This window comes from Lithohypha guttulata (genome assembly GCF_036872675.1).
Source record: "Lithohypha guttulata strain CCFEE 5908 chromosome Unknown scaffold_3, whole genome shotgun sequence".
In the NCBI taxonomy this organism is placed as follows: domain Eukaryota; kingdom Fungi; phylum Ascomycota; class Eurotiomycetes; order Chaetothyriales; family Trichomeriaceae; genus Lithohypha; species Lithohypha guttulata.
The window spans coordinates 962,037-987,068 of NW_027042752.1; the positions used below are offsets into that span (position 1 = coordinate 962,037).

The 25,032-nt window shown below is 48.7% G+C and overlaps 7 protein-coding genes across 7 annotated transcripts; 5 read left to right on the forward strand and 2 right to left on the reverse strand.

The window, feature by feature from the left end:
• Positions 1-578: 578 nt before the first annotated feature.
• Positions 579-5,570, reverse strand: LTR64_004142 (uncharacterized protein; the record flags this gene model as incomplete). Its single annotated transcript, XM_064898490.1, has 2 exons — positions 579-1,255; positions 1,307-5,570. The coding sequence occupies 2 exons, from the start codon at positions 5,568-5,570 to the stop codon at positions 579-581; spliced, it is 4,941 nt and encodes a 1,646-aa protein (XP_064754447.1).
• Positions 5,571-6,870: 1,300 nt separating this feature from the next.
• Positions 6,871-8,068, forward strand: HOM2 (aspartate-semialdehyde dehydrogenase; the record flags this gene model as incomplete). The annotated part of the gene is made up of 3 exons (XM_064898491.1): positions 6,871-6,926; positions 6,981-7,210; positions 7,260-8,068. 3 exons carry the CDS (start codon positions 6,871-6,873, stop codon positions 8,066-8,068), a joined length of 1,095 nt encoding a protein of 364 aa, XP_064754448.1.
• Positions 8,069-8,362: 294 nt separating this feature from the next.
• On the forward strand, positions 8,363-9,342 carry RPS4 (40S ribosomal protein S4; the record flags this gene model as incomplete). Its single annotated transcript, XM_064898492.1, has 4 exons — positions 8,363-8,457; positions 8,512-8,853; positions 8,939-9,233; positions 9,283-9,342. The coding sequence occupies 4 exons, from the start codon at positions 8,363-8,365 to the stop codon at positions 9,340-9,342; spliced, it is 792 nt and encodes a 263-aa protein (XP_064754449.1).
• Positions 9,343-13,201: 3,859 nt separating this feature from the next.
• On the forward strand, positions 13,202-13,843 carry LTR64_004145 (uncharacterized protein; the record flags this gene model as incomplete). Its single annotated transcript, XM_064898493.1, has 2 exons — positions 13,202-13,270; positions 13,325-13,843. The coding sequence occupies 2 exons, from the start codon at positions 13,202-13,204 to the stop codon at positions 13,841-13,843; spliced, it is 588 nt and encodes a 195-aa protein (XP_064754450.1).
• Positions 13,844-14,353: 510 nt separating this feature from the next.
• Positions 14,354-18,259, forward strand: BUB1 (protein kinase; the record flags this gene model as incomplete). Its single annotated transcript, XM_064898494.1, has 3 exons — positions 14,354-14,593; positions 14,646-15,374; positions 15,461-18,259. The coding sequence occupies 3 exons, from the start codon at positions 14,354-14,356 to the stop codon at positions 18,257-18,259; spliced, it is 3,768 nt and encodes a 1,255-aa protein (XP_064754451.1).
• Positions 18,260-18,929: 670 nt separating this feature from the next.
• LTR64_004147 (uncharacterized protein) lies at positions 18,930-20,369 on the forward strand (the record flags this gene model as incomplete). The annotated part of the gene is made up of 1 exon (XM_064898495.1): positions 18,930-20,369. One exon carries the CDS (start codon positions 18,930-18,932, stop codon positions 20,367-20,369), a length of 1,440 nt encoding a protein of 479 aa, XP_064754452.1.
• A 726-nt stretch (positions 20,370-21,095) lies between these two features.
• LTR64_004148 (uncharacterized protein) lies at positions 21,096-23,309 on the reverse strand (the record flags this gene model as incomplete). Its single annotated transcript, XM_064898496.1, has 1 exon — positions 21,096-23,309. The coding sequence occupies one exon, from the start codon at positions 23,307-23,309 to the stop codon at positions 21,096-21,098; it is 2,214 nt and encodes a 737-aa protein (XP_064754453.1).
• Positions 23,310-25,032: the final 1,723 nt, after the last annotated feature.

Sequence of the window (25,032 nt, forward strand, 5' to 3'; positions counted from 1 at the left end):
GTTTGCATGAAATACAGTCAACTTGATATCTATGATGTATTTCGCAAACACACTCTATGTTGACTCTCGTAAGCACTAACGGCCAGGCTGAGACGACCATTTTGTAGCATAATGCAAGCGATAAGGTAGAGGGATGAGATATAGTGACTAGTAGACTCGTGCAAAGGAGTTTAAAACAGGTAAGATACGTCTTGAAAGGTTTCAACGGCAGTCTCGATTTTGTGGGTATACACTCCAGTCGTAGACTACTAGAAACATGGCGCTCGCAGATGCGTTCATCCACCTCTGACTACTCTTCGCCGTTGCGTGAGTTCATCGACCTGGCCGATACCATGTCGTGCCTCGCGACCGCTATGCTGCTGGTTCGCACTGGTTGGTTACAATGCCTCTGATGCAAAAAGCTCATCGAACCTATTCCTATGCGCCTGTTGCCATACATGACTTTTGATACATCTCAACGTCGTTCGCTATGCTATAAATCAGTTCTAAAACCAGAAATGTCCTCTCTTCCTTGCTCCGCTATCTGACGTTGAAAGACGGTACACTTCATCTAGAGTCACGGACTCTTCCTCCCGTACTCAATCTGATAGCTCGTCGATTTCCAAGCCGACTTCTCCTTCAACAAGAAGTGCAGGATCTTTGAGCACGTTAATGTTGCCTTGTGTATGCTTCGTAATAGGAACTTGTTCAAGGTCCAATAGGTCATCGGCACTTCTGACAGCGGTACTAGTACCTGTACCTGACACAGTCGTGTCCAAATCTGGTCTTCCTCTTGTTGGTGGTTGCACGGACGTGCCATTCATGCTCTCCGCATCCTTTCCTGGTCGATCATGCATCGTTACCGTGCCACCCTTAGCTGCATTCACACCCTGAGGGTAGAACTCAGAGGCTTTGGCGCTTAATCTTCGGGGTTGCATCGGCATCGAGGTAATTGAGTGTGGGAGAGGCTCCTTGGTCCCAGCTAAGCTGCCTCGATTCAACCATGGTGTTGTGGTGACTGCTTGATCTGGACTTGAGACTCGAGACTTGTAAAGAGCTGTATTACCAGTCGCGCTGGGGACTCTCTCGTCGTCGCCATCGAACGCATCACCTGGCCCTCTCTTACTAGGACTGCCTCGCTGCGACCTTCCTGTCTGTGTCTGTGTTGCGTTATCGCTGTCTGAGTCCTCTAGAACTGCCCTCGTTATTCGTGGAGTCCTCCGTCCCTTAGAGGGAGAAGTTCGGTTCGAATCCATTGGTGGTAGAGGGCAGATACCTGTGTCCCAGTGTTGTCGAGCACAATCTTGCTGGCTATGTCTGCAATTACCTCCATGCTTCCAAAACCAGCACGTTAGCAGCTGTTTGCGAGGACTTGCGGATATTGACCGAGCAGTGCTGTCAAGCTTCGAATGTTGCGTATCTGTTCGACCACTTGGCGCTGAATCCTGCTCCTGACTAAGGGGTCGCAATTGCTCACTTTCGTTGACGGAGACTCCCTTGTGCAAGGCCTCAGTATTGACCACTTCGGGAAATAGTTGGCTAGATGAAGGCTCAGAAGTAATGCCTTGGAGGGGATGGCTATGTTCAAGGTGACCTTTCGGTGTTGTTACAGGGACTTGAGAAAAGGTCTCAAAACCTAAGTTTGCAGAATTATCATGCGATTGGGAGTTGTGCTGCTCTGGTGCAGACAGTGCAGCATTTTCTTGAAATAATGAATCTTTGCATGAAGCCACATATTCCGTTGAAATTTCAACATCTGTACATGGAGTATCAGGAGCACTTTCGGTAATCGGCGTGATATCAGTAGACGAGCTTACAGGCTGCTCGGCCTTGCCATCACCCACAATCTCAGCTCCGACTGTTATCGACGTATTGGTCAAGAGAGGATCAGGCAGATATCTTGACAGCTTGCTCGTCTTGAGGTTTAGGTCAGCAATATCAGGTACGTCGATGCTGCCGTCGCCGTTGGAGTCAATTGTCAACCCAATATTCCGTTCAGTAATTTCACCATCTTTAACAACAACTGTCGTCCTGAATGGGCTCGAATCGTCGGACTGCTGAGCGATTTTTATAAGAGTCCCTTGAAGCACCCACGGAAAACTGATGAACGGCATTGTTGAAACACGATCGTGGTCAGTTTCTGCGGCATTGGCCTTCTCTTCAGCAAACTCAAGTTGACAATGAGTCACCTTGTACGCTGCAACGGCCACTGGTGCAAGGCGATCGAAATCTTTGCCCCCAGCGAGGTCGCACAAAGCACTGTAATACTCCTCTTTAAGCACCCTCGATAGGTTGCCAACTTCTTCGTGAAATTTGTAGTCTCGGGAGGCTTTACTGTGTGTCAGCACGAACGTGCTCCAGAGCTCGAATTCAGTCGCGATACCATGTTGGTTCAAGATTCGCCGCAGCGAATTGTCATAATCAATCTTTATGCTTTGAACCTTGTCGCACAAGTCTTTCGATGGCTCCCAAGCAGTAAGAATCCGCCTATCGAACTGCAAGCTGTAGTCAGGGTTAAACTCGGCCGTCTTGACCGAGTCATAGAGCTTGCCTAAGACTTTGTTCGAGTGATATTGCCTTCTGCCCTTCTTCTCCATGAAATGTGGCCACTCAAACCTTTGTAGGCGGCGATCCATCTCCGCAGGAACTCCAGTTTTAGGATAATCCACAGCTTTAGAGTGTAGAGCGCAAAGATCGAGACATATGTCGCTCTTAAGGCCGTCGTCTAGCCTATCAGCAGCTCCTAAATGTGCATGCGCTATCTTGCCCAAGTTGTCGTGGCGGAGGTAGTTGAGGAAGAATTCGATCAAATGAGTCGTTGTGATGGCACTTGTAACAGTCTTTGGTGGTGGTGGTTCGTAGTGGAAAGGTTCGACGTTCCACACCTCAGGTATCAGCTCAGGATCCCAGATCACGATATAGTCGTCGCCGTCCAAATCACCTCCCGAGCACATGCTTGGTAGATCTCGGTCGCCTGTCTGAGGCATGACCACAACATCACGCATGTGTCTCAGCTCCAGCACATCCACAGCTTGAACAACTCTGATATCACCTGGGTGCAGCGATGGATTCCGAGCTAATATACATACGCCTGTAATGACATCGAGCTTGCCCGTAGCCACGTCCGTGATTTGGATAAAGATCTGTGGAAGCTTGTCAAGATACGAAGGGTCCTCGATAATTCTGTTCTTGCTTCCAGTTGGGCAGTTTTTTGTATGACCTCTCAAGGTAGCCGTCTCATCGACACAACCAAGTACGAAAGCGCCCTTCTGAACTGGGATTTTTGCTTTCTCCTTGAGGTGCTTCAAAGACCAAGCACGCCACAGCCTGAGCAATGCAATGACAAAAGGCTCGTGGGCGGTTCGAAAACCAGCATCTACTAGCTCGCAAATGCTCAACGTCATCATGTTTGGGTCGACATTGCTTCTCAGTGCTTTCATGGCTGCTCCGTCATCTTGGAGAGCATTGTTCAGAGCCAGAACAGTCTCATCTTGCATGCGTAAGAACACCTTGGTGGGGACACCGAGAAATCCCAAGCAGAGGATAATCTGGCGGTTGAGGTATGGTTGCCAGAACTCTGCCCACCGGATTATCTCGAGCTCACCAACAAGAGAGTTGAACTTGAATTGAGATTCTCGAATCTCAATGCCAATTGCAGGAACGTCCTTAGACACAGCCAGAACGCCCTTGCAGCCTCCCAACCGAAATTGAAATAGGCATGGGGGCTCGCCTTTGATACCGAGTTGGTTGCTGACAAGGCTGGCTGCAAGTGGGGACATCTTGCCTACACCATCTGTGAACATAAACCTTCCTCTCTTGATGTCCGGAATCAGTGACTGCTCATTAATCATCGGCATTCGTCCGAGTTTTACAGCTTTCGTGGTACTGAAGCATTGACCCATACGAGCAGCTTTCTTAGCAACGACAGTCTCGTTGAAAGAGCCCATCTCTGCACGAATTTTGTCCGCAGTCATATCACCTATCGGCGCGACCATGTAGACGCCATGCTCCCGGAGTTGAGAATTGCCCCAAGCTAAGAACTCATAGGTTATGTCGCCTAACTTGATACCTAAAGTCAACGCCCGTTTAACTCGATTGAAGATTGTTATCATACGATTGTTGTCAGATGGAAAGAGTCTCGTCTGGCCTCGATAGTCGTCGTCTTCGAAACGGACTCTCAAGAATCTATGAGACTGCGACTTGTACTTCCGAATAATGCGATTGGTGATTTCGATTGAGGGTGTGTTGAAGAGAATTCCGGTTGCTGTGACTGTCGCTGAATATACTTCGATGCAGTGATCAGGAAGCTGTTTGGGTCGTACAGGTTTTGCGTACTCAAGTTCAGTAAATATCGCATTCGGATCGTACAGTCTCTTGCCTTGGGTCGCTACATAGACCAAGGCTGACTTTGCTTTCGCTTGCGGCCACTGAGCGAGCTTTTCGAGGAAAGATGGCGTAATTGAGTACTCGCTTAGGTAACCATGAGACATGCAAACCTCAAGCTGATATCTCACCTCGAACGGCAGATGAATGCGAGAGAAGTCCTGGTCAAATGAGGAGAGTGAGGCATCGTTGCTGGTGTTTCCATTGATCAACGTCCATGTGTCAGTTTCGAGAGTTGGCGAACCTTGAGTAAACTGCAAGCTCTGATTGCGATGAACTTGTACGTTCCAATCCTTCAATGCCACGAGGAATTGAGATGTTTCACGTTCATTGTCGACCCCAGGACGAACGTGGAAACGGAATGTAGTCCACTTGAATATATTGATAGTGTTCAGTACTTTTGGCAGGCCAACAGGTGTCCGTTCCAGCTGTCTGTAGGTTGCGATTTCGGTGCAGAGGTCGGTCTGGCGCGCCCACAAGTCGTCTATTGACCACACACGGCCGTCTTTACTATGCGAGTTCAACTTTGATTCGTTGAGCATTTTGGTGTACCAAGGTGCCTTGGGCAGGTGCATAACGAAGCTGTTCTTGGCAGTTTGCCAAATGCTAAACTCATCGTCTAATGCAATCTGAAAACGAAAGTCACGGGTCTTTTGGGTGGAGGAAATCTGAAGGAAGCTGAAGTGGACTTCGAGCTCCTTCTTCCTAAGGTTGAGTTTCAGCTTGGATGGGCCAGTGGTAGCCATGATCGTCATGCTGTCTGGCTTTGAAAGGAAGCCAAAGTCGAGAGCTTCACCATTTACCTCAATTCTCTCCGGATATGTGACGTTTTGATTGACAGGACTCTGAATTTTGAATCTCTCGGGCTGATACTTGGCTAGTATTGCTCTGACACGTTCCACACGTCCACTTATTTTAAAAGTAAGAATGTTCCCTCTCCAGAAGTCGGTGTCTGGAACGGGCTCAAAGTCAACTTCTGCCTCGGATGACCGTTCGCCCTGTCTTGTTTCGGAGATCGATATCCGCACAAGAGTGCCATGCTTCTCAAAGTTGTGGTAGATGTCTCGCGTCGTTACGCCTGAAGGTAGATTCGTCACAAACAACCTCAGAGAATGTCGATCTCTCCAATTACGGTGTGGCGGTAAGTGTTTGGGACGTGGCTGATCGGTAGAGAAGAAGGTAGAGGGGTCTTGGCGCGGATGATCCATCGTTGGTGAGGTTAGTTTTTTGCTTCAAGAGGAAGTCGATATCGATCAGTTGTGTCGATCTATATTGACCAGACATATTCTAGAACAAATCAGTAAGAAAGATTGCTGGATTTAAGAGAAGGTCGTCGTTTGCTTCTTTTGCAGCAATCAGAATTGAACAAAAGAGCAGTAGCGAGGTACTTAACAAATGACTGCTAGCGGCCTTGGCAATGACCTTCCATTACTTCCATGAGAAGGTGACGGTGAAGTGAGAGAGGTCGAGGTCAGTATGAGGTGAAAATAAAATCGGACGCAGTATTGCTAGACTTGTAGACACTATGAAGGCTTGCAAGGACGCCTCGTAGAACATATTAAGGCATGTCAGTTTGAACTCAAAACGCGTCGCGTACAAACGTAGCAGGAATGATCGTGTCTTGTACTCCTGCTTGAGATCAAGTAAAGAACGAACCTACCTCCTGAAGTCAGTGTAAGGACCAAGCGCATCGCAGCTTTGGCCTCAAGATACAGATGGTTTGTACTTGTCAATTCCGCAGTACGCGTAGTGCAGACCTTTGTTATTACCAATGGTCAGCACACATTTGCATCTATCACCGCTCGATCTGACTTGTTGGTCAAAAAATGTTTGCTACATGGTCGCAACTGTGGCTCAGACTGGTCGTGTCATATCTAAGACCTGGAGAATGTGGTTTGAAGTGCACCGTAAACATTCGACTTTTGTAAAGTATCCACCACGAAACGAAGTACATGGGTAGTCTCGAGACATTGGGGCAACACTTTCATTTGATTTCTCGATAAATGGAAGGATTTGAGGTGTTGTGAGCAGAGGTTGAAAGAAAGCCACCGTTCAGCATAGTCGAGCTGTTGATCCATGTATTCAAGGTGATGTGTAACGCGTCCAAGATTTAGGCACTTCATCGAGCTGACTCGCCTGTACCACCTCAACTTCTGGACATTTTGTGTTTGGTTCAAGCGAGACAACATCATCTTTACATGCACAGTCTCTGGAGGATGCGTTCGCCAATCTCGTAGGACAGCTGAGTTGTGTAAGGTTTCGTAAAGTGGCATGCCAGTTCGCGCGTAGTACTCGAGCGTCCTCCCCGAATAAATTTTTCTGTCTGACTCATTGCACATTTTCAAGAGTCTGGATTTCAAAAAAGTCCAGGAACTCGACATCTTTACAGCAAACCTGCTCCTCGGACATAACAAGCTATCGAACCGTCGCAGAGTATCTTCGTGCCCAAAAGCCACTCCTGCTGCACCCCTTAGCACACCCGACTTCATATATCAGTATACACACACCATGACCACCTCAACCAAGAAAAAATGTGGCATTCTAGGAATTACGGGCTCCGTCGGGTACTTTCAATTTTGCCCTCTTTGCTGAGAGAGATATGAACTGACTGTCCACAGGCAGAGGTTTGCTCTCCTCCTCGAGGACAATCCAGTGCTCGAAATTCACGCAATTGGGGCGTCGTCACGATCAGCAGGCAAGCTTTACAAGGATGCCGTACGCTGGAAGCAAGCTCGACCTATGTCGAAAGAGCTAGGCAATCTCAAGGTTGTTGAATGTAAAGCGAGCAACTTCAAAGACTGTGACCTTGTCTTTTCAGGGCTGGACAGTGATGTTGCGGGAGAGATTGGTAGGCCAGGCCAAGAGCTCCGTTCCTACGACACTAACCCTGGCGACAGAGATGGAATTCCTGAAGGCTGAGATACCAGTCTTCTCCAACGCAAAGAACTACAGAAAAGACCCAAAGGTGCCATTAGTTGTGCCTACTGTTAACGTTAATCACTTAGACCTTGTCCACCACCAAAGACAACATTTTGGTCTGAAGAAGGGCTTCCTTGTCTGCAACTCGAACTGTGCAGTGATTGGCGTCGTCATACCGTTTGCTGCTATTCAAGCTAAGTTTGGTCTGGTTGAAGAAGTTGAGGTTACTACGTTACAGGCTGTCTCTGGAGCTGGCTATCCCGGTGTACCTAGCTTGGACATCTTGGACAACATTGTGCCATATATTGCAGGTGAAGAAGACAAGCTCGAAAACGAGGCGCAGAAGATTCTTGGTGCTCTCAACGCCGATGCCACAGCTTTTGAGGAGCAGAAGGGACTCACGATTGGTGCTACATGCACAAGAGTACCTGTCATCGATGGTCATACAGCCTGCGTCTCGCTGCGATTTCAGAATCGAGATAAGATTCCGAGTGCAGAGGAGATCAAGACAGCCATGAGAGAATACATCTCAGAAGCACAGAAGCTCGGATGTCAATCAGCACCAGAGCAGGCAATTGTTGTGTTCGACGAGCCTGACCGACCACAGCCACGATTAGACAGAGATCTTTCGGGAGGATACGCTGTCAGTGTAGGAAGAGTGAGAGAGGCAGCCAAGGGTTCACATTTCGATATCAGATTTGTCGCATTAAGTCACAACACGGTCATCGGCGCTGCTGGTTCGTCGATACTGAATGCAGAAGCAGCCATTCTGAAAGGACTGATATAGATCATGACAACAGGAATATAGATACATAGAAGCAAGAAATTACTCCGTTGCATTATATACGTCTCTATGCTCCAAGCACTCTCAGCTACCACGATTCCCGAACAAAAAGCAATCATGTGCTGCTTGAGAAGTGAAGGTAGGGAGAGGAGCGTGCTTGATGCCTTAGACTTGCCAAGACGCTAAAATTGGATGTGCGATGGAATTTCTGGGCAGTCTTTCTTGCGGAGTCTTGCGACCGCGAACTTTTGACGAACTCGATATTCCTTTCATACACAACCCACAAATACATTCAAGATGGGTAGAGGTCCAAAGAAGCACCAGAAGCGTCTGTCAGCACCATCACACTGGTTGCTTGACAAGCTCTCCGGTGCTTATGCCCCAAAGCCTTCGTAAGCTCGACTTTCATGGAAGATGTAGCTGGTTTGCTAACATTTTGCGCAAAGTCCTGGTCCTCACAAACAGCGAGACTGTCTTCCACTCATTGTCTTCCTCCGAAACCGACTGAAGTATGCCCTCAACGGCCGAGAAGTCACGCAGATTGTCATGCAGAGACTCATCAAGGTCGATGGAAAAGTGCGAACTGATTCGAACTACCCAGCCGGCTACATGGATGTGATCTCGATTGACAAGACTGGCGAGAACTTCAGACTCATCTACGATACCAAGGGCCGATTCGCTGTTCACAGAGTTGAGTCAGCTGAAGCCGAGTACAAGTTGGGCAAGGTCAAGAGAGTGCAGCTTGGACGAGGTGGAATCCCATTCTTGGTCACGCATGATGCACGCACGTAAGTTGCGCCAGTATCAATCAGACGTTGGATCAATGTTTGGTTGGAAAAAATCTCAAAGAAGTATATACTGATGGAGTGCTAGAATCCGATACCCAGACCCAGCTATCAAGGTCAACGATACAGTCAAGATTGATCTTGCAACTGGAAAGATCACTGATTTCATCCGATTCGATACCGGTGTGATCGCCATGGTCACTGGTGGTCGTAACATGGGTCGAGTTGGTGTCATCACACACAGAGAGAGACACGATGGTGGTTTCAATATTGTTCACATCAAGGACGCCATCGACAACTCCTTCGCTACTCGAGAAAGCAACGTCTTCATCATCGGTAGGGAGAAGCCATGGGTCAGTCTGCCTAAAGGCAAGGGTGTCAAGGTATGTCTTCTGAAATAGTTGATTTCGTTCATTGCTAACATTTTCCTAGTTGTCCATTGCCGAGGAGCGTGACCGAAGACGAGCCATGCAAGCTGCTGGTCAGGCATAGATGTTCCACACATATTAGCGTGATAGCACTTGTTGGGATGTAAAAGTTTCGAGGCAGCGTTGTCGAAATGCTGGTCCAGCTCGAGAAGAGTATGAATGAGCATATAGACGGAAAGGAAGAAGAAGCAGCGCAGAAGAGGACAGCTATATACAATCCTGCGACGCGAGACATCAAGGCACACCCGTGCCGCCAATAAGATACCAAATCCACAACCTTCACCCTCACTTTCTCTTCTTCTGCTTCCAGTCCCCATCCTTTCCCACCCCAATCCTCCCAAACACCCCCCAAACCGTCAATAAACGATTAACATTAAGAAACGCACTAACCCCAAAATTCCCCCCAAACATATCATTCCACCGCGTAATATTCCTCGCATACTCCCACCCCACCCCCCTCGCCGCAACATACATATGCCCCCAATCAGCAACCGCTACAGCAACAAGGTACCACGTTGTGATCTCTCGGTGTTTCGTCCAAGAACAGACCACGGCCATGGCAGCGAGTAGCAGGAAGATATTGCCGAGTTGAAGGGTTTGCGCTTCTGCTTGGCGCGTGAAGTTAGTGGGGGTTGTCGGGTGGTTGGGGACTTGGTCGTTCCAGAATTTGTAGGGGTCGAGGATGGTGGTTATGGTCGCCCAGATGCTGTGTTTTGGTAAGTGGTGGAGATGAGTAAGTAGTATTCGATGTATATAGCTTACAGGGCTAAAGGCTCCAAGATGCCGAATAAGATGAATGGCCATGTTGGCAGGCAGGTGTTGATAAGTGCCATTTTTACGAGCTCGGAATTGTCTATGGACTCAGGTGTGGTCGAATTTTAGGGATTTCGTACGAAGTTGTAGGTTGAGCTCAAGCTGACTCCTACTCTCCTGATATTCGTGGCTGGACGCCTGATGAAACGACGATGAGAACGAGTTGGGGTCAAGCTCCGAGATTAGCTTACTGAAACTTGAATAGTCAAAGACGTGTATTTCAGTCTTGTTGAGCATACTTGTGCAATTGTATGTATTTTTGTTGTTATCTATGAAAGCTTGCTGTTACAGGCAAAGAATTCCTCCTCGGTCTCCTATTTAATGCATGGTAAGATTCGGATTATTCACTGCGGCAGATGACCGTATTCTTCGTTCCTGTCATCCATCCACTTTCTGATGGGCTCCCACTTGCGGCAGGTATGCTTTGTGCCGCGGCCGATTCCCAATTCGAACCCTTTCCATGTGTAGACTAGCACAGGGCTTAGGTCTCCATGACACTGTATCGTCTGTCTAATTTGATCCATGCAATGATCGATGTGAATACGTTCGAAATCGTCCTGGTTGACCAATGCTGATAAATTGTGATAGTGGCCATTGTGATGGGTTTCGTAATAAGATTTGTCAATATACATACGCAGGGAGTTGAGGCAATGGAGGGAGTGGAACATATCCGGCCTGTTGAATGAGAGTCAATTGGGTCGTGATCTCCAGCTTATTGCTAGAAACTCACTCAAAGCGAAACTGCCCGTCCCAAGGAAGGGGCGAGAGCTCTGGGTCGTATGAAGCAGCTTCTGCAGGTGTCATGGACAGCCATCGATCTACGAGACGTTAGCATCAGAAATATTGACTTGGTCGGTGAAATAAGCTTACTTCGCATTAAGTCTTCCCACGCCGCGTCAACGATCTCATTCGGCTCCCCAAAGTATTCAGGCTCTCTATCACAGGGTATTCTTATCACACGACCAGAGGATGGATCATAAGATAGTTCACGTGTAAAAGCTCGTTCCTCATAAACGACTGCTGAGTGGAGACCTGGCAAGTCCGTGTCGAATGGACCAGGTTGCTGAACTTTTGCGAGCGTTAACCCAAGGTAGATGAGAGGCATAGCGATAACATTGTAGTTATAGCCCAAGGCAGGACGGTACGACAGTACGACTTTCTAGGCTGGCGCTGCGATAGATGCTCGTACGTATCGCTGGTGATATTTTCACCTTCGGAACTGTCCTTGTCCAGAAGGCTCATAGATGCTTCTTGACAATAGACATCTTGAACAGACTTCGAACTCATCATGCGTATGTCGTGAGGTGTGCTGGCGACGCGAAGTGCAGCAAGTGTTCAGTTACAAGAAGCAACACAGAAAGATCATGTTGGGTTGGGAGAGCCATATCACTCCTCATGACCGTCTTCCCATCATACCCACCTATTTCCTTGCTGCGTGTAGCTTACAGAATGCGTCGCTTCAAGAGAAGTCACTAAAGTCATTTCGAAATATTGACAGATGACACCTTATGCAGAGAGCATTGGCGCAGTGATGTACACTTTCTCAAAGCGAACAACGAGCTGTCACAGATTATTACTATCCGGAGTCAAAGGTCGTCTTTCGGTTTGCATGATGAGCAACGTGTAGAACAACTTGGCAGGTGATGTCCAAGTGGTGTGTGGAAGGAAGCTGAACTTTCATGTCAATGTGTGGTAATAGGCATGTGACGATGCCGAAGATCCATAAGACGTCGACGCCGATCAAGTTTTATATTGATGTAGAGCAATTGACAGGAGTCCGATGTTCAGTGCCGCTGGTAAGGTATCTGCTAGAAGCAGTGGTGGCCGCTAACTTGACTGTAAGATGTATTATTGCATACAGATCTGCTATCAGACTTACGTAAATCTGAGCATTGTCCTGCAGGGCACCAAGAGCAATACAGCCACAGTCGGTGGTAGCTTTGTAGTACTGCAGTACTAGTACAGGCATGTGTCTACCACATTCGGTAAGCAACCACGAATTCCATCGGTATTGACATCTGGTGTTGACACTTATGAGTTTCTTCGATTGACAGAAGTCGCTGTTCAAACTTCCCCTTTCGTCTCTTTATCCGCGTTGACACAGGTGACGGTATGGCCAATAGACATGACAGTACAACACGAGTCGCGAAGATCTGTGCTCGACAAGGCTAACGACGCGGTTGTTGTGCGTCCGACTTCCACACGAAACTTGTCCAATTGTTGACTGTTGATCGTGTTTTGGCAATACAATCAGTTCGTTCCTTGAAACGAGACGTTCTGGATATGGTAGCAATGCTCGGTCGTGAGCGAACATCAGCTAAGTCCCACACAGTCAATATACGCGAACAGGACTCATTCCGAGAAGGTCCAGTGTACGTATACGGATCGCGACTTCGCTTCGAGATTCAAGGATGGCCACTCGAACTAGTGTTTTTGTCATGTCGGGTCGATGTTGACTGTTTCGGTCGGTGGTTGATCCACTGGCGCTTTGGAGCGTGCTGCATAGTCACCAGTGCAAGCGATCGATGCCTGAATCTTCGAGTAGACTGATGTGCTTGTCAAGCACCAGCTCCCAAAATTGTCGTGCTGACGGCTGCATAACCGGTACGACAGCAAAGCTAAGAGCTGCGTGAGTGCTTGGACCACACAATCCGATAAAATAGTGTCTACTTTGGACTCTTCAGGACGAACGACAATTAGGCGAGAAGAAATGCGTCTTCGGCCACGGTCTGCTACATAACTGCGACGAGCCAGGTCTGTCTCCGAGCAAGCAGATTATGTTCACGTGAAAAGGTTGTGTCAATAACTGTCAATCAGAGTTAGCCGAGTCTGCTAGACACCATCATTGGTCGTTAGAACATCCAAGATCAAGGGCTTCCGAATGAGCTAGGAGGTACAGCTTTGCTCGTGCTAATGGACCAGTTCAATAATTCACTTACAAAAAGATGTAGAAGGGTACAAAAGCTCGTTGCAACGCCTGCCTGAGCCGACCGTCTTCATAGCCATACTGCTCACCAGCTCACTCTTGTCTCGCTTCTTTGCTAGCAGACCAACTTCACGACCAGGCGTATTGGCTCTTGCAGCGCTTTCACCAGACTCATACCATCAACATGAAGACGCTCAACTACATTGTTGTCCTATTTGGTCTAGCTGCCGCTGTGCCACTCGGCATCATATCAGTGAGACTCAGTCCAAGCTCCGAGTTTTGGAGACTTCGCTAACATCATCTCAAGGGTGTATCTGATCTTGGTAGTGGCGTAGGCGACGTCACAAGTGGTACTCTCGACGCTACCGGGAGAGTAGTCGATGGTGCGGGTAACGTAATTGAAACCATCGGGAACACCTTCGCAGTAAAGCGTGGTATGGTTGATGGTACTCTCGATACGGACAAAGAACTATCTGATGCGGTGGTTGGTGTATTTATTGGTCTTTCCGATGGAGCCGAGCAAATAACCGACAATGTGGGTGATGTGGCCCAGGGTGTCAGGGATGACCTTAAGGCTCTTGGAGCAAACGTTGAGGGTCTTCTTCCCGCGAAGCGCGGTGTGGTCACTGGCTTGCTTGGGAACGTGGCTGTTCAACTCGTCGACGTCGCGGACAACGTTGTCGACGATCTCGGTTCATTCCTTGGAAACAATGCGGCTGCAAAGCGTGGTCTAACCCTGCCGTTTGTCGTCAACTTGAAAGACGTCTTGGAGAAGGCAGGCGACACTGCTGACAACGCGTGCTCAAGTGTTGAGGGGAGTTCTTGAGGGTGTTGGCGAGGTCCTTCCGATAGACTGTGGTCTGCTTTGATGTGGTGCTACTGTGTATCACCAATGACGCGCGCGAGATTGTCAGCAACGCGCTGGAAGACAGTCTTGCATAACGAAAGAGATCTCAACCCGCGTTCTACACCTGGGACTGTGATATAATCACAGAGAGGCTTGGGATAGTTGTATCAGGTGAAAACCCTTGTGGCAAAACCAATGACCCTAAGTACCTACCTGCAATGAATTCATGCTGTCGATATGGCTGAAGCTCAGCTAAATTGGTGGATGCCATTATTGTTGACGATGTCGGTAAGTAGATAGCCCACGAGATGCATTAAAAGGTTAGACAAAGTGAAGCTGCCATATGAACCGATGCCGATGTTGCTGTGTCAACGAGTAGCGCGCCTTGGCAAACTCGTTCGGCATCCAGCTCAAGGACTTTCGTTGGATGTTTCCATTCATATGCCAGTACAGTAATGCAGCACACTTAGATAATAGCTTTGATACAGTATGGCATTGTCGCAGGAGCCCATCAACTTCGACCTTATTGAGGAACAAAAAGAGAACGTGATCAGCCTGAAAGGTGGTAGAAGCGCTGCTTCTTTGGCTCGAATACTCTCTCCTCGACCATCAGGCAGTGAAGCGACTGCTGGCGACACAAGAACACTCAACAATGCCATTAGAAACGAGTATGAGAAAGAATTACAAGCAATAGACGAAGCAGATGATCCACTGGATATCTTCACAAGAGTAGGCCATACTTGGACCTTCAATGTGGCTCGGCACGGCTAACATTTGATAGTATGTTAACTGGACCCTACAAGCCTACCCTCAGCCGACTTCCAAGGATGCGCAGCTGTTACCTCTACTCGAGCGAGCGACCAAGACGTTCCTGAAATCCAAAGACTACAAGAACGACCCGAGGCTACTGAAGCTTTGGTGCCATTACATCCACTTCTTCGATTCGACTCCACGAGAAACATTCGCATTCCTGGCTCGGCACAATATTGGCGAGCAACTTGCGCTATATTACGAAGAGTTTGCTGCTTGGCTAGAAGGTGCTGGCAGATGGCATCAAGCAGATGAAGTCTATAATCTGGGACTGGAAAGAGAAGCCCGACCTGCCGAGCGTCTGGCCAGAAAATACACTCAATTCCAACAGCGATATGCAGCACAACCAGCAACAGAGGATGCATCTACTTCTCCAGCAATGCCCAAGGTTCGCGCGGCTCTAGCAGCAAAGATAGATCCTTTTGCGCCCGCCCCAGCAGATGAGCCACAGCAATCATCGAGATCGGCTCCTTCTAACACAACGAAGTCGAAAAAGCCCAAGATGGCGATATTCTCCGACGATTCCAATGCTGAGCAACCACTCCTAGGAACGACAAGCACGAATGGCTGGAACAGTATCGGAGACTTACAGGCAAGGAAAAAAGAGAACACAATCGAAGCACAACCCTGGGCTGGGCAAACACTGAAAGCAGGCAAACGAGCTGGTACTGCCACCAAACTGGAAGTGTTCAAAGACCTGGTAAGTTCTTTCGACAAGTGAATCTGATCTCCTTGTATTTACAAGCTCAGGACTAACCATGAGCCCTTGGGCATTTTGTGCAGTAGAACAATGCATCAAACCTTCGCTCTTCGAAACAACCTGAACCGATCGTGAATCCTCGAACGGGCCGTGCAGAACGTGTGTTCGTCGACATGGATGCCGTATACGCCGGGAATGGAGACGAATTCAGCTTCGAAGAGCTGCGAGCACTGCATCGAGGTTGGGCAGGTATGAACTGGAGGAAGAATATACCCGTGTTGAGAGAGAATGCCAATGTCAGAACGACGGCCGAAAAGTACAAGTCGAAAGAACCAGAAGACCTGGAAAATCTAACCGCCTGCTTCGACCAAAAGCTGGATATCGTCGAGTCGACACAACCACAAGACCTGGTAGAGCAACCGAAGCTCCCGAAGCAGAAGAAGCTCAAGGTCAGAGAGGTCAAGCAAGAGACACAAACTGTGAGACTGCGAAGCGACTCACCTAGCAAGCCCAAACCACGTAAGAGGATTGCAGCTGAACCAACCATGACCATGAACAGCCGAGCTGCCAACAACGATATTTACGACATGTACAATAATGCCTCGAGACAACCTGGCAAAGACGACACTCGGAGTGGTGCGGAAACCGAATTCGAGGATGACACTTTCAGTGCAGGTGAAAGTATTGACACTGGTAGAGTTTCCACCACTAACAGTGAATATGGCGATGACACTATTAGCTCGATGCGTTCTTTTGGTGTAGACGACACAAATGCTTCACCTTGGTCCGATTTCACAGTTAGTAAGATACCCAAAGCACTCAAAAAGGCACGATCCACCAAGCACAAGCGACACCATAGTGAAGATCAGACAGAAGACCTATCCGGTTACCACGACCAAAGTCAGGACGGCCTAGACACTCAAGCAATCGCCGATCTAGCAAACCAAGATTTCGGAGAGCTTGATACCATGGCAATTGCCCGAATGGCTGGAAATGCCACTGAAGTCATAGACCTTACCAAGGATGAAGATGAAGAGGACGAGCTCGCTACACCAGTTGAGACACCGCAGCCCGATCCATTCGAGGCCATCAAGGGGCTCGACCAGGATGAACACATACCGATACAGCCGGAAGACTATGAGCCAACACCAATGCGTCCTTATCGAGACCCTAGCTTGGCTGCTCAAAGCAAGTTACCATTTATGACACCGATCGTCGAGCAAACCGAAAGCTCTCTCGCCGCCTCAACCATATATCAGAGTCACTTTGCAACAGCAAAGACGCCTAGTAGACATGCGACCAAGTCAGAAGCCAAGCTCGAAAGCCCTTCCAAACTCAACGTTATCGACCTCCTACTCGAAAGTCCCAGGCCGAGCAGCGCTAAGAGGAGGAACAGCGAAGAAGATGCTAATGAACACTCTCCAAAGAAGCTCGTTGCCGAGTCACCATTGAGTGGGAATCAAAAAATTCTTTTCCCGGTGCTGGAAGAGAGACATGCGGACTCGAGTCTCAGGAAGACAGCGGAAGATGTTTTTGCAGCTCCAACCTCACCAGTGAAAGCCTTGGTCAAACCTGCTGCAGTCATCAAGAAGATAATCCACAAAGGTCCCATCATAAACGATGCGGTCTGCAACCCGTGCGACGATACTGTGATAGACCAAATATTGAAGACTGTCCATCCTGCACCGTCCAGTTACCCAGGCTTTTTCGATCATACGCCTGAAAACTCCAACCAGTTCGGTCAAATCCGATCTTATACAAGGAAGCTGGCAAAGCAGACCAGCAAATCTAGCCCGAGGAAGGCATTGAGCGAGAGTGTGCGGGGCATGGCTCCCGTGCTGAAATTCAAGGGTACCAGCCGAGTGTATGCGATCAAGCGAGAACTTGGCGAGGGAGCATTTGCACCTGTATACCTCGTTGACAGTGTTGAGCAAGAGGGCGACGAAAATACAACCAGCACAGGCGGACGTGGTCCAGTCGAAGCCTTGAAAGCAGAGAATGAGCCAAAGACACTTACGTGGGAATTCCACATCTTGCACCTGCTAAAATTCAGGCTAGGTCATAGCTCGAGGGCAATGGAATCGATCATCCTGGCTCATGAGTGTCATCTATACCGTGACGAGTGCTATCTGGTCCTCGAGTACCACTCTCAGGGAACTTTACTGGACCTCGTCAATCAATGTCGAGCCGATAGTGCTAGAGCTGGCAAGACAGCGGAAGGTCTTGAAGAGCCGGTCGCCATGTGGTTAAGTGTTGAGCTGCTTCGAACAATCGATGACATCCACAGAGTTGGAATTTTGCATGGTGATCTCAAGGCAGACAATTGCCTGGTAAGGTTGGATGCAGAAACAGATTTGAGTGGACCTTACAACCGCCGTGGTCGAGACGGGTGGAACAAGAGAGGTCTAACACTGATTGACCTCGGTCGAGGCATTGATACACGGGCGTTCAAGCATGAAACACGCTTCATTGCTGACTGGAAAGCGCAAGATACGGATTGTCCCGAGATTCGAGAAGCCAAGCCATGGAAATGGGAGATTGATCTGTTTGGTGCGGCTGGTGTGATCCATTCATTACTGTTCGGGAAATACATCGAGACTGTCTCTGTTAGTGGTGGAGGCCTCGGCCAGAAGAAAGAGTGGAAACTGCGGGAGAACTTCAAGCGGTATTGGGAGAAAGATATCTGGACAGAAGTGTTCAGCGTGCTTATCAACGGAGGAGGCAAGAAAGAGGATGAGGTCCGCAAGGATCTCCAGCGACTTCGGGGCATGATGGAAGAATGGCTCGAAACTGAGAGTGAACGCAACGGACGAGATCTCAGAGCTGGAATTAGACGGTGTGAGAGGCTTGTTGGTGCCGGCACTGGGCCGAAGGGGAGACGGTAGAGTCATTTTCCAAGTCGAATATCACCAAACTGAAGTGGTGGTGCTGATGAAGTGATTTGAGCATGGCGTTGGTGGAATTGGTGGTTTGCTTATTAGTTGAAGACATCTCTTGGAGAGTTTGAATTAGCTATGCCGTGGTTGGGTTACAGATATAATTCAAGCACATTTTAAAGAGACCCATCACGTTGAAAAGTGCATTAAACCATATCGATGAGCAGCTGGCAGAAGAATTGTGGTCGACTGAATGACGGACTTCTTTTCATGGTAGACAATCACGAACGCGTCAATAGGTTGAGTTGTTGTCGCATGCTCTCTCAACCACGAAAACTGCTCGTCTCGATCCACACCTGCGTCCATCAACCAGCGGCGCCAACCATGACACTCGATAATCAACTCACCGAAGTATATATGTTATCAAAGATCATGCAATATCCTGTGATATTCTTCCTACTGCATATTGACTGCCTGTCTGGGCCGAGCTTGCCGTCATCCATTCTTGAATACTGATTCATTCCAAGATCTGTCACCTCGTGCCCTCGTGCTTTGACCATCTTTTCCACGGTACATCCAGTAGAGGATGTGCACGAGCTGACAAGCATTCTTAGACTTAGTGATATCTCATCTTTACTGTCGAAGCGTTTTTATCTAAAACAAAACATAAACAGCCACAATGGGTGACGCTGGACCATCAACGCCTCTACCCGAGGAAGAGCTGGCAGGAATAGCAGCATCGATACAAGAGTATGACCACGACTCTACCAGAGACGTGCATGTTCTAGTCACAGGTTTTGGACCCTTCAAGTCCTTCAGTACCAACCCTTCCTGGCTCATTGCATCTTCACTATCCTCAGAGCTTGATCCATTACCTCCTTCCGACCATGTCCCCGAACCTACACCACCGCCTCAGCAACTCGGACTGATGCAGCGTAATCCGCTCGCAGCACTTCTAGGTCGAAGATCACAGCCTGAAGTCCAACCTGTACAGCAACCACTCCGTCCTCCGAACCGGAAGCCCTACCGCATCCACGTCCATGCCTATCCTTCTGCAGTTCGTGTGGCCTACGATCCTACATCCGTCTTGATACCTTCCTTGATCAGCCCTCTCACTAATGGTGGGGCATTCCCTCCATCTCCTTCACAGCATCCTCCTCATGGCATAAACTTTGACTATATCCTACATATTGGCCTCGCCTCTGGCCGTGACAGCTACACCCTAGAAACTCAGGCTCACAGAGATGGTTACGTAATATCCGATGTCGATGATCAAACAGGCTATCTGGCCGGTGAAAAGATATGGAAACAGACGAACATTCCAACACAACTAGATGTGGGCTGGGAGACAGGAGATGTGCTCAGGCGCTGGATCGCTGACTTCGACGAACAATGGCGCAGACTTGAAGAGGCAGCAGAAGACACCGCAGATGGGCAACAAGCGCAGAGCGCACCAGGACAAGAAAACAACGCGAAAGACGCAGACATGAAAGCCGACCACAGAAATCTTGAGGCTATATTCGGCGTACACCCTCAGGACCCAAGCACAGACACAAACACAAATACAACCCCAACCATGACCCTTCCACGCAAACCAGTCGTCAAGCTCTCCCGCGACGCAGGCCGCTTCCTCTGCGAATTTATACTCATGTGCAGCCTCGTCTACCGATACCGAGAAGCACAAAACTACAAGCAAATACGCGAGAGGAACGAGCAGCAGCAGCAGAACACCGCCCCAATCACAAAAGACACCTCCTCAACACAACCTGGATCAACGTCCATACCTACAAGACACGATAGATCCCACGACGAACATGCTCCTACCGAGAAACTCGGCAAAGTCGCATTCCTCCACGTCCCTAATGGCATCGAACCACAACATGTCGCAATCGGTCGTATAATCGCTGAGACTGCTATTCGAGCTATCGTCGCGAGTTGGGAGGATGGGTACAGGAATCCGGCGGTTTATTCTGCTGTTAGTGTTGGCATAGGTGGTGAGAAGGAGAACGTGGGAGCGGGTGTTGGTATCGATATTGGTAATGGTGATGGTGATAGTGGGTTTGAGAGTCGAGGGACTGGAGATGTAGAGGGGGAAAGCAAGCAAGAAGTTTTTGGATAGGTAGTTAGAGATGAGCAACTTGATTGCTTACTCCGTGATGTTTGGATGATGAGGAGGTGGCAGTCGGGATACCATATCTGCGTAACTTACGATCCGATCAGGGAATGGAATGCTGCATCGTGTTCGTTTACCTAGATAGCATGAGACGAGAACCAGACTTGTTTTTCGTCAATGTACGAAGTGAAGCAGTGGTCAAAGAAGAGTTTCAAGTCATAAGAAAATTGTTCTTCTTTCTCATTATCTGTTTGGTAGCCAATCCGTGGCATGATTCCATGGCACCAAGCAATTCATCTGTACTCATGCCCGCTATTCAGTACTAGTATCCTAACCAGGAAAGCCCATCAAGTACATACGTCGAAAAAAGGTGCAATAAGCCAGCCAGCAAGTTCATCCTCGTAACAAAAGAAAAGTTGTCTGCAGTTCTTGCAAGCGTGTATCGACATATATGCCGCCGTCCTTCTTCGTTTTCGTAAAATCATAAAAGGTCATATGCACATCGAAGTTATAGTTCGTGTCGTCCTTCATGTCTGTACCATACCATGCCGTACTCTCATATGCACATTTCGCACTGCCTCGGACGCCTGCTTCATGAATATACTCCGTTGCCACCATCTAGGTCAACCTTGCTAGCTGGGCAGGATCGAACTGCCTGTGACCGCTACCCCAACTCCAACTACCACCAAGCGCTGAATCGTAGAAAAAGGGAATGTTGGTCTTCTATCGTCTTCATAATTGTGGGGTTCTGTAATCACCAAGGTTCTGCTCGAAAGACGCCAATCTATCACCAATATTGCCAATGTTCGTGGTTTGTTGTGTATTAGCTATGGTAGGCATGCCGTGAGTGAACTGAATGAAAGGGTCGCTCAAACTTGGCAGATGCCGTGGTTTGCCACGTAGAGATCTCTTGTTGGGGTCAAGCTCGAATGGTGAACCTAGCCGCCTTTGATTTTCGTCGACCTTGGGTGGCATTAACCCAACAACCTGACTCGCGGCATTGCTACTGGAAGCAAACTGAGCTGGAATCGGAGGAACAGGTGGCGCGTTGTTCTCTTGATCAGGTGGAAATGGGGTGAACAACCTCGCGATTCTTTCGTGAGCTGTACCCAGAGTAGCCCCTCGGTTCCTCAGGCGTACGCGGCGCTGATTGAGGTCGCCAAATCCACTGAAGACGAGTTCTTGTTTTGGTTCCTCTTCTACGAAAGCTGGAGGTGCCTCATCAAGGTTAAGACCCAAAGTGTGACCGGCAAGACTGCTCCCACTAGGGCTGAGCTCGTCTTCAAGATTATGCTGGGCACGACGTTTGTTGAAATTCATGCCAGCGTCCATTTCTGGGTGGAAAGGTGACAACAATCGAGGTCCAGTGGCATGCATGGTGTCAAAATGATTTTTGCCAATCTGCCTTCGATGGTGATTCTCTGGTCGAATAGGACCATTCCAGGTATTGTACGAGAAGGGCGAAGCGAGTCTTGGAATATTCGTATCGGCAGACAATTTGGTCTTGTCCACAGGGATCGGCTCCTGCTGGATCCCAAGTCCTGTAGTTGGAGCCTCTACCTGCTCAGTAGCATCGATATCGCGGTTAAAATTCTGCAAAGCAGATTCCATAGGTGGAGAGTCGCCAGTTGTGAGTTGAGCAAGAGGTTCTGTTGCACCAGTGGCAACAAGATTGATGTGCATTTCTCTTGTACTGTACATGCTTTCATCCTTCACAGGCTGCATTGGCGAGGCGCTCAATCTGGATGGACGCTTTGGCACGAACTGGTCGGCAAATGGTGAAGGACTTCTAGATTCTCTCAATCTGTTGTAGTGTGCTGAGATGGTGAACTTTTCCCTACACAACTGCTTCAGACGCTTCCTAGTGGCGCTTTCGGATGGCCAACTTGGGCGGCGGTCACTGTTGGCGATGCTCAGGAAATTGTCAGGATCTGGCGTCTTCTCACGAGGTGTCATTCGAACGTCGAGCAAGCTTCTAACTTTGTAGCGCTGTATGAGGGGCATTTCGATGCGACTGGCTTTGGACCAAGTCTCCTTGGCGCGACGAGCTACTCTGTGGCAGACACCGGTTGGGGGTATACTGCCCGGAACAGTTTTGAAGGGTGTCACGGTAGGATCTGCGAGGTACATCTGATAGACGTTGAACAGGTGATTGTCCATGTCGACAGGCCAGTCAAAGTTATTCTTGGAGAGGAAGTTTGTGAGCCTCAACTTTTTGCTCTTTCTTTGAGGTGTTGCAGGGATAACTTTGATCGGCTCGTGCGAGGTGAACGGATCCGAATTCTGATCGTCTTGCTCGGTCACAGAGCCATCGTAGGATGTCGGTCGAGTTTCGTATGTCTCTGTTGTAGACAGAGAAGAATCTGACTGATTCGAACGAACAGAGGTGGTACGTCGGAGATTCCACTCATCGTGTTTGACTTCGGGCAGTACTTGAGTAGTCTGTCCTGGGGGAGTATGAGGAGTGAAGGTGTCCTCCATGAGCCTCAATCGTGTGCTATCCATTGGCTCGGAATAGGCCTGAAATAGCTTTGGTCGCAACGGACTGCTTGACTCAACTGATGGCACGATGGTATCAGAGGGTAGATCGGCGTTTGAAAAGCTGGTGACCAGTGGTCCGGCGCTCGAGGGGACGGGAATTTCGGAAGCAAACAGAGTTGCAGACAGAACGTTTCGTCTTGACTGGAAGCTCGCTAGATTCACTCGAGGCCGCCTTAAACGATATGTAGAATGTGAAGGTGGTGGAGGAAGCTCTAGTTGAGCGAACGTCTGATCTGGAGTTCTTGGTGCTTCGTTTGGATCAAGTGACAAGGGCGCAAAGTTGCGCGGCAAGGTGATTGACATTCCGACCTTCTTTACAGCAGAAGACGCGTTCAAGGTGGGGGAGAGATCCAGTTGTTGTGTCACTAATGGCGCAGGACTCGAGTCTGGAAATAGTGAAGCCATGGTTTATGTGCTGAAGGAAGAAGCGAAATGAAGTGAAGTGAAGCTCGGATATGCGGTAATTCAGTGTGCTATGGCATCATCATATCGAGTGAAGGTCGTCAATTGGCAATAGATTTTTGGTTCGTCGTGCACGTAGATATGATACTGTCGATGGTATATCCTCTGGTACTGTTTGTTCAATTTTGTGTCTGCTTTTTCCCCTCGAAGGTCGTTGTTATAGTGAAGCACGTAGGGCGGTGATGGGCAAGGTACAGAGGTGCGCCAAGTTCGAGTCGAGACGCGACGGAGGGTTCACTTTGAGGATCGTAGTTCGTTAAGGTTGGGTATCGTTGAGAAAAGGACGGATTTGAAGTCGTAGAATGCTTTGTTTACACCTGAGGTCATTCGGGAAGCAAAGAAGGAACGACTTCGGTGCGGAAGTGCCAGGTGGATGTGCTGAAGAATGTGAAAATGGAGTGCGAGGGAAGAACCAGAACTGGCAAGAGGCCTGGAAGCTGGGACCCGTCAAAACCTACAGATGCGGATTATTGGTTCAAAAGAGCCCACACGCCAAAAGGCGCTAGTTTCGTAGTCTAAGCTCTTTGCGGCTCAACTCCAGCTTTTACGTGGCGTGGCATGGGATTGTACAAACGTTGTCGTAGCCATGTGAGCAATGGTTCATCAGTATTCCAATGGTCTCGGTCAAGGTCATTGCAAGGTTGTATTGGAGAGATCGGGTGATCGAGCATAATTATGTTAAATGCTGTGTGCAGTATGGACTTTGCACAATTTGTACTGCCTTTGTGGAGTGCGAAACCACATGTTGAATATTCTATCTACAACTTCGTAGTAACAATGCCACATTCTTTTACGTTAACTCTCCTCTCACATGTAAAGGGGAAGTCTTCTGGACCTTCATATGCTTTATTGTACCGTGAGACATGGAGGCAGCGGTGGACAACAACATCGGAGTTGCAACAACAGGAAAATGTTCTGGCAAAAACAAAGCTTGCACCTGCTGTTCGTTGCCGACTCGGGTGTTGTCAAAGCTCCTATTTGCAGTATCCATTACAAGCCACGTCCCTGCCAGTGTGCGGTTGCATTTTACCACACCCCATCTGCTGAACAAGTCGAACAGCTTGCGCTCCATTCTCTTGCAGATGGTTAGCACAATCTCTCCGACCCGCACCTCGAGATAATATCAACAAAACACCTTCTCCTGACTATATCGCTCAATATTATGTCTAGTTCAACTCCCTTCCAAGCCAGCGTCTCAAGAAGCGCTGACCGACATTTTGACCGATGCGTTGACTGCCTCAAGTGATCATGCTGACCGCCGTTGGGACCAGTACTAGAAGCACTCGTTTAACGCGTCAAGCTTGCAAAACAACAAAGTCTCCACTCTTTAGTCGCGAAACAGTCACGCTAGAAAGTGCTACTCCTCCAAAACAGTTGTCACAGATCCTGGTTTCTACCAATCAACGAGTTCTACCGAGCATGCCTCATCCTGACTTATCACGCCATTTTGTTCTTGGCTCAAGAGTGCTCTCAAGTCACTGCTGCTGACCTACTTGCACCTGAAAAAGCCGTGCTTTCCGGCAGTTTCAAGAACTGAACGTTTCATGCAACCAGCTTGCTTTTACCTGGTCCTTCGTTCCATGATCGTCGCTGTGCGTCGACATGGTTGCTTCGTACATATGCAGTTCGTAGTCACAACGTTTCGCCGTTCTTTCCAGCCACCTAT